Below are 10,495 nucleotides of genomic sequence, written 5' to 3' on the forward strand. Positions count from 1 at the left end.
ATGGGGTGGTGCACACCAGAGTGAGAGGCGTTTTGCAAAAACGAATCCTCCCGGTGTGAGGCATTTTTTGGATTTCGGATGCGTTTCTGCCTCAATGTTAAGTATAGGAAAACGCAAACCGCTCTGAAAAACGCCTGTTCAGAGCGATTTTGCCGGCGTTTTTGTTACAGAAGCTGTTCAGTAACAGCTTTACTGTAACAATATATGAAATCTACTACACCAAAACCGCTACACAAAACCGCAAAACGCTAGCTGAATCGCTACAGAAAAAGAAGAAAAAGCGTTTCAAAATCTGCTAGCATTTTGCGGATCTGCTAGCGGTTTTTGGTGTGCACCAGGCCAGAGAGGACATTCGCTGTGCTTCATATGTGGGGTAACGTTTGGTGTATTTCATATGTGTGGGTTAATGATTGCATTACATTTTTCCCTCACTTCTTGGCAAAGTAATCCTAGTTACCTAGACACATATATACTCCTGCTGAATAATTTAGACATAGATCTAATAAAAATAAAAAAATATGTATGCCAGTGCCACAGCACAAGTTGCACTGGAGTTGATTTGTCTTCCCCATCTCCTATTCCTCCTTCTGCTTCAACTCCATTTAGCTCTTCACAAAAGGTACTTTCCTATAGAGTGACATATTTTGATCATAAGCAGTTTGATGCAATTTAAAGATGGATACTATGAGCCAGATATGCTGATCAACCAATGGCAAGAAATGTGCCACTTGTGGCAAAAACCTGACCAGAACAAAAACAACTGATCCACTGCTTACTCCACTGCCAGATCATCAACATTTTATGGCTCCCTAATTTTATGCCTGGTACACATAATGAGATTTTCTGGCAGATCGGAAATCAGATCGGACATGTTGGAAATAATCGATCTGGCAGTAAATCTGCCAGAAAATCTCATTGTGTGCATCAGGCATTATGCTGGGTACACACTGAGATTTTCTGACCGATTTACTGTCAGATAGATTATTTCCAACACATTCGATTTGATTTCCGATAATTTTCCGATCGATTTCTGCTCACTTTAGTAAGAAATCAATCGGAAAATGCTTGGGAATCGATCGGAAAACAAATCGAACATGTTGGAAATAATCGATCTGGCAGTAAATCGGCCAGAAAATCTCATAGTGTGTACCCAGCATTATAGTTCTCTTTGATATCCATCAATACTGCCAATCGTTTATGCATGGAAACAGATTACAGACAGAATCAAACCTGCATGTTATTACTGGGACAATTGCTTTCTCCGTGGCAACCTTAAGATACATGGTTAAATTTAGAATTGCTATCAAGAGTCCCTTTAATGATTTTTTTTTCCAAACAGTTGCATAAGCTACCTCTAGAGGCAAGCTGAAAGTACTCCTTTGACAGCTGTCTCCATGGAGCAGTAGAAAGAACTGATCCCCTACGGCCTTCAGCATACCAGCGCTTTTAAATACTTGTTTACTCTATTCTGTGTTCAGGGCCAAAGGCACAAATAGCATTGGTGTATACAGAAAAAGGTACTTTTCCGCTAGCCAGGCGCATCCACTAGGTGGTGGTAATACTATTCCCCCTCCATGCCGCCATGGATAGTAGGGAAAGATGTAATTCTGGTGGAGTTTTATCACCACCTAGTGGATGCGCTCGGCTAACGAAAAAGTACCAAGAAAAATAAATTTTAGGGTCACATGTACCCGCATATGCACCTCCTTTTTATCTTTTCCACACACAAAAAAAGTAAAATATTGAGTCCCCAGGCTGTTTTTCAGCCTTATGCAGCCAGATTTCACATAATTTTGCAGTAGATAGAATTATTTTCTACATGTTTAAAAAGTATGGAAATGCTCTGCAAAACCAAATATACAATAAGCGTCTCTACCAGCCCAAGGCTGGATTCACACTATGTACTGTGTCTGAACTGCAATGGACTTTTAACATACACGTTAACTGAAAGCCTGCATGTAGCGATCAGTCGCAACGGAGAGTTGAGAAAAGGCCCAAAGAATTGTATGGGTAGCTAGTTCACATGCAGAATTATTCTACTACGCAACTGATACACAGTGGGAATGGCTCCTAAATGCGGTATATATATAATCTCCAGCAGAAGTCAGTTTTGCCAGGTGCCACCATGCTCTCCCACTGGTGATCAGCACTAGAGGAAGCATTTCCTCACATACAGCAACACAAAGGGCCTATAACTCCCATCAGCAGCACCACACCCAGGGATAATACTGCTGTAAAGGAAAATGACAAGTCTTGAGATGGAGATGAGCTTTTAGGCCTCGTTGCTTAGGATCGTAACCACTTTGGCAAAAATCACTTAGCAACGCAATATCGTGTGTCACGACAGCTCCCTACATTGTCTGCAGCGCGGACTTTGAAATAAGGCCTAACTAACAAAGACTTGTACAGCATAGATACATGTACACTATATATAGAAAATTTACTGAAGGTGAAATGGATACAGCAGGCCCTTTCAAAGTTATTAGAAAGAAGAGAATGAGGGAGTCAAAGACACCACTAGCTGCTTGCACAACTTCCAGTTTCCCCTGCAAGGGGTTTTGGAACTATATTAAAGCACAATTTAAACAATTAAAGAGACAATAGAAAAATAAATCAGATAGACAGTAAGGTAGCATCTGAGCAGCCTTATAGTTCTGGCCCTCTGCTTATCCAGGTCACACATCCCTCAGATTCACGTTGTGAGCCTCCACGCACACTGTATCTTAGCATGCACAAGGCTGGCTCGAGATTTGAAGGAGGAAGTATTGGAGTGATGGAACGCGGCGTGGAAGGCAACTACCAGAGCCAGAGATAAGGGTGACAACTTCACCCCCACCCTCTTGCCACGGCCCACAGGTGCGAAGGTTTAAATGTCTTATGAAACTCAGAACTCAAAAGCTCCTTACTGAAGACAGCAGCCTCATTCCTTTATTGGAAGCTGCCACCAACTTGCAACATTATGCTGGGAATACACCATGAGTTTTTCAGCAGATAGCTTGAAAATTTCCAACAGGTCCAATCTGAATTCAATCGTTTTTGTGATCGATTTTCTCATAGAAGTGAATGAAAATCAAACACAAAATTGATATGTCAGTAAATCTGCCTAAAAAAATGTCATCCTATATTCCCAGCATTTGGCTTTTGCCACCTTTGTTAAAAGAATGCACTATTGTGTAAGAAAAACTTTAAAGTGAACCTAAAGCCACGCAGCCGATCGGTGCCCTCGCAGCCCCGCTCCGATGGTCCAGGACCAGCCGGCGAACACTTCCGGTTTGGCCGTCACCGGCCGACAGGCATGGGAACACGAGTGATTGTTCGCGTTCCCAGCCCGTTCGCCCCCTATGCTGTTATTGCGGCCAGGAGGCATAAAGGGAACGCATAGGGGGCGATATACAGGCTGAGAACACGAACAATCATTTGCGTTCCCATGCCTGACGGTCGGTGACTGCCAAACCGGAAGTGTTTGCCGGCGGGTCCAGGACCATTGGAGTGGGGCTGCAAGGGCACCGATCTGTTGCAGGGGGCTGAGGGAAGCCCCAGGTGAGTGCATCTCATTTTTTTTGCGTGGCTTTAGGTTCACTTTAAAGCAGAACTGAGCTCAGAATTTCCTCTGTGCTCTAAAGATAAACAACAGCATAATAACCATTAAAGAAAAGCATTTCTTTGTTACAGCTGATACAAATACTACAATAAATCTGTAGTGTGTCTACATCCTGGTTTCATGAAAGCAGACATAGGGTTATCATCCTGCGTTTACACATTAGCTGCTCTGCTGAGGACTGCAGACATTCCCGAGCTGACAAAGCTGAGAAATCAAATTACACTTGTGATTAGACACAGAGGGGGAATTAGACAGGCTAAACTCTCTAAATACATAGAGGGTGCATTTCTCTCTTTTCCTTCTGTTCTGTGCAAGAGTTCAGGTCCACTTTAAAGGGAACCTAAACTGAGAGGGATATGGATGTTTCCTTTTAAACAATACCAGTTGCCTGACAGCCCTGCTGATCTCTTTGGGTGCAGTAGTGGCTGAACCACACACCTGAAACAAGCATGCAGCTAATCCAGTTTGACTTCAGTCAGAGTACCTGATCTGCATGCTTGTTCAGAGGCTCTGGCTAAAGGTATTAGAGACACAGGATCAGCAGAAGAGTCAGGCAACTGGTATTATTTTAAAAGGAAAAAATCCATATCCTTCTCAGTTTAGGTTCCCTTTAAATCATTTGTCTAGAACAGCACAAGGGGAAACCAGACAGTAAGATAAATATTGTAAAGGTGCGCATTATCTTTGGAGGGACCACTACGCCTCATTAGGATCCAGAGGCTTCCCCCTTCTTAGCCAAGTATGTGATTTTGTATATGGGCTTCGGCCAAGGTTAAATTTAAAGGAAACATCAGGAAAATTAATAAAAAATACTTACCTAGGGCTTCCTCCAACCCCTGTATGTCCCTTGCTCTTAGCACTTTGCCCAGGGTCAACTCTGTAGCAGCTGACGACCTAGAGAGGTTGGTGGCTAATGCGCCTGCACAGAACGCTCCTGGCAACATTTATGCTCCCATTGCCAGGCACACTCTGTACAGGAACAGTAGCTGCCGACCTTGCCAGGTCAGCAGCTGCTATGGAGGGGACCCCTGGCATCCCACTGAGAGTGGATCTGCAGCAAGGGACACACAAGCATCCAGGGGCTGGAGGAAGCCCCAGGTAAGTAAGGCCTCTTTTCCACAGACTGTTGAACTGTGTGCTCAGCAAGCATTTACCAGGCAGCAATGAGCAGTTGAGAGAGTTGAGCATTTCACTGCCTATCAACAGTCTGTGGAAAAGAGGCCTAAATCTGTTTTTTTATTTTCTTATTAAATTTGCCTGATGATTCCTTTAAGCAGAGTGGGAATGGGGTTGTTTAGTTCAAAACTGATCTAGGCAACCTCCCTTGAGTGGCAATTAGTGTCAACTGTTCTAGGCTGAGACAGAACTTTGCACAGGACTACAGTGATCAGATCTGCAATGATTGATACCTGTCAGCTTCATCCCATAATCAACTGTAAGGTAAATGGTTCTCAAACCAGATTAGCTCATTTTAAAAGTGATTTGAGAGATATCTATATACAAAGAGATATCATCTGTAGTACTTACCAGTTCTTTGGCAAGGTCACCAAGAACAGAAAAGGGAAATCTCCCCATGTCAGGTGTCGTAATAAAAACTTTACAGATATTCTTATTCTTCCCCATTCTATGAAACATTGAATATTTCCACTTAAAACGAACATTATGAAAAACACTACTACTACTGCACTGATTGCCTGTAAAAAGCAATAAGCTTTCCCTCATATACCCAGCCTCACCCGCAGTCCGGGGCTGGGCACCACCTGCAGTCCGGGTCAGCAGCCAGGCAGCGGCGCAGGAGGAACTCCTCGTACTTGCGGGTGAGCTGGGGGTCGCGCAGGATGGCTCGTACATGTTGGGGGCTCAGGCGCTCAGCGCACTCGGGGCAGCGGAGGTTCACACGGCTCTCCGTGATCTCGATGCGCAGATACTGGCGCAGGCAGCGTAGGCAGGAGCGGTGTCTGCAGCTCAGCAGCTCGGGCAATTCCTCGGGAGGCTGACGGACCAGACATAGCGGGCACTCAAGCAGCGAGTCCTGGCCGCCCGGAGAAGAAGGTGGCGGTGGAAGAGAGGGCGGCACTGCAGGGGGAGAAGGGGGTGGTGATGGCACTGCTGATGTCTCTGGCACTGGGCGGCTTCTTCCAGGGAAGACGCTGGGCAGTGACAGCAGAAGCCGGCGGCGCCGGGCCCCTGGACAGGGAGGCGGCTCCGCAGAGCCCTCGGTCATCGTACGACCACTGCAGACTTCTAACCAGGAAGTGAAGAGACTCCAGGCTGCCAGTGCGCAGGCGTTTACCGCACAGCTGGGCAACGCTACGCCCAGGCGATACAGCTATCGTGCGCGATTACACCAACTCCTGCTCTGTCTGAAAGCAGCCTTACGTACTGTATTACGTATCCGCCAAACCCCGCCTAGCTGATGGCACTGCGCACAACTGTATGAAAACCGACCTGAGCAGCTGGAGTATTCAGTAGTGCTGTATTTTTTCAAAATATTTACTGTAATAAAACAATACAAACACATAGATACCAAACGGCGTAAGAAAAATCCTTGCAATGTTCCTAAATGGTCAACATGTCTTCAGCAGTGTAAAGGTGCCTGTTTACGGTGCAATTTTTGCACATTATCAAACTTCCAATCAAATCAATTTGTCGATTGTTCCATCCATCCATTCTGTGGATCAATTCTGTCTGAAATAATTTAATTGGTTATATTTGAGTATATTTTCTGTCCCATTTATGGGTTTTTCTTCTGATCGCATTTATTGGAAGGTCGATCGTTCACTAAATTTTACTCCTCTATTGATAATTTCCGACAGGTCCGATGACCCTTCGGATTGATTCCCCGCTCGATCCCCGCTGGCGGACAATAGCGGGGAACCGAGCAGAAGATAAAGAAGCGTCCGCGGGGACGAGCGGGAAGGAATCGATCCGGATGGCGGCGGGGATCGAGCCGCCGGATGGACAGCATTAATGACCACTGTGAGCCTTGAAAGCATCTCAAATCATTTCTGGATTTACTAAGGCCCCTTTTCCACAGACTGTTGAGCTGTATGCTCAGCAAGCAGTTACCAGGCAGCAGTGACCAGGCAGCAACAAGCAGTTACCAGGTAGCAGTGAGCAGTTGTGAGAGTTTGAGACCCTTAACCTCCCCTGTGGCAAAACCATGATTAGATGTATTAAAGTTACATTTGGGAGCCCAAGGCTACCGATAACTAACTACAATTTTCATAGCGGATAGCTCCAGTGCCGACTTTTTTTTATCTGTAGCCATGGGCACCCAAATGTTACTTTATTACCGCTGCATTGCCGCAGCCTTGGACACCTAAATTTAATCTGATTGTCGTTGTACGTGGCCTTGGGTGCCCATAATTCCCACTAATCATAGCCTCGAGCGTCCAAGTTTCCCTACACTGTAGCTAATCCTGGCTTTTCTATGGTGGTGCTCTTTCCATATCGTCGCTCACGCCCAAATTTCCTGTTGCATCTCCAAGCATCTCTATTGGGTATGTCACAAATGATTTAGTACATGTGGTCTGGATTTCAAAAATAACACTTTGATGTGGTGTTAAAAATGGATCTTTCCACTTTAATCTACAGCCAAGTTAAGAATTTCCAAAAGTGACAGTAAGCTCAGATTGCATCTCTTTTTAGCCATAAGCCTCGTGCACACACACACTAGACGGTTGTCAACCAAGACCGCTGGTCAGGGCCACCTCTGCCAATAATATACCTATAATATACCTTGTGTGTGTGTGATGGCTCTGAAGCATTGCCAAGAGATCAGGAGTGCCAGATCATCTCAGCCATGCGATGGCCAAGGCCATTGTTCTATTCACCTCTCCCACTTGAAGCCGCTCCATCGTTATATATGTGTCATCCCTTCTCTCCCCTCAATAGCTACAGAACATCTTGCTTGACTTTAATCTAGTGACATGTTTGTACAGAACTTGGCCACAAACTGTCCCTCGAGGGATCATGTACCAATCCCTGTGAGCGGCAGTAAATGAGCATGTGTATGTACCTTTAGCAACAAAACTGTACTTTGTTTTGGAATACAGTGGCTGTGAGATTCTCTGTATTCTTCCTCCTTGCAACAAGAATAAATAGCTGCATAGGGCAAGAGGCTTTGTTACTCACATTCTTCTCTTTGCAACCTCAAAGGGAATCTGAAGCGAAATTAAAAAAACAACAAAAAAACACAGATACTTACCGTAGGAGAGGGAAGGCTCTGGGTCCTATAGAGACTTCCCATTCTCCTCACAGTCCCCGCATTTCCCCCCCCCCCCCATTAGCAGTCTCTGATCGATCATTTAGAGACTGCTCTCTTCTGCTTGGGGTGCGCTTTGGAGGCACTCGGTCTACCCAAGGACAGGCCGCCCTCAGGGGCGTAGCAATAGCTCTCTATTGGTCCTGTGCTCATAATAATCACTTCTATAGATACTTTGAATAGTGGTAATCATTAACCTCCTTAGCGGTATGGACGAGCTCAGCTCGTCCATTACCACCGGAGGGCGCCGCTCAGGCCCCGCTGGGCCAATTTTGCTAATTTTTTTTTAAAATCACGCAGCTAGCACTTTGCTAGCTGCGTGGGGGATTCGATCGCCGCCGCTCGCTGCCGATCCGCCGCTACCCGACGCGAAAGGAGCCCCCCCGCATACCCCGTGCGCAGCCTGGCCAATCAGTGGCAGGCAGCGCTCCGGTGTGGATCGTGACTCCGGGATGACGTCATCACGATCATCGCCATGGCGACGGGGGAAGCCCTAAAGGAAATCCCGTTCAGAACGGGATTTGCGGACGGGCTAATGCACCGGCGGCGATCGAAGGGTAGGGAGGGACGCCGCAGGGAGGGGGGAATCATGTAGCTAGCACTAGGCTAGCTACATGATTTTAAATAAAAAAAAAAAGCAAAAAATTGTGCTGCGCTGCCACCCTGGCGATGTTAATAAAACGCCAGGGTGGTTAATAAACTGTTCCCCATCCCCTTCTTGCACCTCTAACATTGTAGTTGCTATTGGCAAGTTTTGTTGCGCCGTATCAATTGTTATGTATAGAGTGCTTGGGGGGCTCCAATGTAAAACTTGCATCAGGGCCCACAGCTCCTTAGCTACGCCACTGGCCGCCCTGTACTGCTCACGTACGAGCCGCCCGTCTTTGGGAGCTCTCAGGCTTCTGCTAACTTCCAAAGTTTCCAGTGGTGGGAGATTGAAACAGAGAAGCCTGCAGGGGAATGAGGGGAACACGTGGAGAACGAGAAGGCTCTATAGCACAGTTCCCCAACCCTGTCCTCAAGGCCCACCAACAGTACGTTTTGCAGAAAGCCACATACATTCACAGGTGAGGTAATTAGTGTCTCAGCAGAGCTTATTAACTACCTCTGTGGATATCCACAAAATACGCACTGTTGGTGGGCCTTGAGCACAGGGTTGGGGAACACTGCTCTATAGGACTCAGACTCAGAGCCTTCCCTCTTCTTAGGTAAATATCTGTTTTTTGTTTTTAATTTCACTTCAGATGTACTTTAACCACTGTAATATTGACACAGTGGAGATTTCTGGTAGGTTAGTAAAATAACATCTGTGGATAGTGCTGCAGTCAAACCACCACTGCTTTACTAACCTCTCATTAATGTAATTTAATCAGAGTGAGGCTGGATAATAGCAGAGAACTGTGAATTAGTCCATGTTTTCTTTTACTTATGATTTCCCCACTGGAGATGCTTGGAGTGGTCTAAATCAGGCCCCAATATTCCTCTTTTTTCATAAATTCAGGATGAACTGAGATTATAAGGGGGGAAAAAAAAACCATCACACTGTGGGCACCTGTAGAAATCTGAAATCATACTGCTGTATATTCACTATATATCCACTAGTATTAGTACAAAAGTTGAAGGTTGCATTTTTTTTATGCAGTACTGATTTACTCATGGCATCCCAATTGGATTCTAGATTAGGTGATTCAAGCTCCCTGGTCTACCCTTCAGTGTCACCTCAGGAAAACATGTCTGTGTCCAATGGAACAACAGAGCAGCAGTCTACTATGTACAGTGGCAAGGAGGCATTCACTAAGCAAGAATTAGTTCCAACAATACCATGGGCAGAAGCAGAACGCAATATTCTGACTCTCTGGCAGAGATGCTCGGATGTGCCTTATCCACGAATTCGGAAATCCGCGTGGTTGCAAAAAAAAATCCGCATTCGGCCCCGCCGCATGCAGATTTTCGTCCGCGTCCACGCAACCACGCGGATTTTTTCCCGTGAATGGCGTAATCACGCGCGGATTCACGCCCGGAGGCGGATTTTCTTTTAACGTTAATAACAAAGCCCCCATACATGCAACAGGCCCCCAAATAGCATGGATTATCGAGGTGATAAGGGGCAACATAACTTCAACATAAAAAATTCCCCCCAAAAAAATTTTTCTCGAGAAAATGGATTTTAAAGTGAAATCAACACTTTAAATGGGGCTATTAATTGGTAATAAGTGGTTTTAGAAAGGGATATACGCGTTAAGCAGTCAAAGAGGTGAAGGCGAGTTCCAATGGCACTTGGCGGCGAAGGTACCGCTGGAGGAGGATGAGTGGCTGACGGCAAAAAGGCTCCAGAGAGGTTTTTGTAATTTTTTTTTTTTTTTTTTGCAGCAATTAGCAATGACATCGCAGCAGAGTTGTCAGTGGACACGGGCAGTGTGAACGCAGAGTGCAGTGGTGGTAGCGACTGAGTCAGGAGAAGGACTATGCGGGCGGTCAGTTCAGCAGCACAGAAGGACCACGGCAACATACTGGTGGTAGTAGTAGCAGCACAGCGTCATAGTGCTGGCCAAAAAATTAAATGCACCCGGCGACCCGGGCAGTGTGAACGCAGAGTGTAGTAGCGACTGAGTCAGGAGGACAAAGCG

General features: G+C 45.9%; 1 protein-coding gene across 1 annotated transcript in view; it reads right to left on the reverse strand.

The window, feature by feature from the left end:
* Positions 1–5,960, reverse strand: part of RNF19B (ring finger protein 19B) — a gene marked incomplete at its 3' end in the record, with an annotated part of 28,417 nt that extends 22,457 nt beyond the window's left edge. The window contains exon 1 of the mRNA XM_068264970.1: positions 5,338–5,960. Within this exon, the coding sequence (XP_068121071.1) occupies positions 5,338–5,825 (488 nt within the window). The remainder of the gene's footprint in view (positions 1–5,337) is intronic.
* Between the last annotated feature and the right edge of the window lie 4,535 nt (positions 5,961–10,495).

This window comes from Hyperolius riggenbachi, unplaced genomic scaffold (assembly GCF_040937935.1).
Source record: "Hyperolius riggenbachi isolate aHypRig1 unplaced genomic scaffold, aHypRig1.pri scaffold_342, whole genome shotgun sequence".
Lineage (NCBI taxonomy): Eukaryota > Metazoa > Chordata > Amphibia > Anura > Hyperoliidae > Hyperolius > Hyperolius riggenbachi.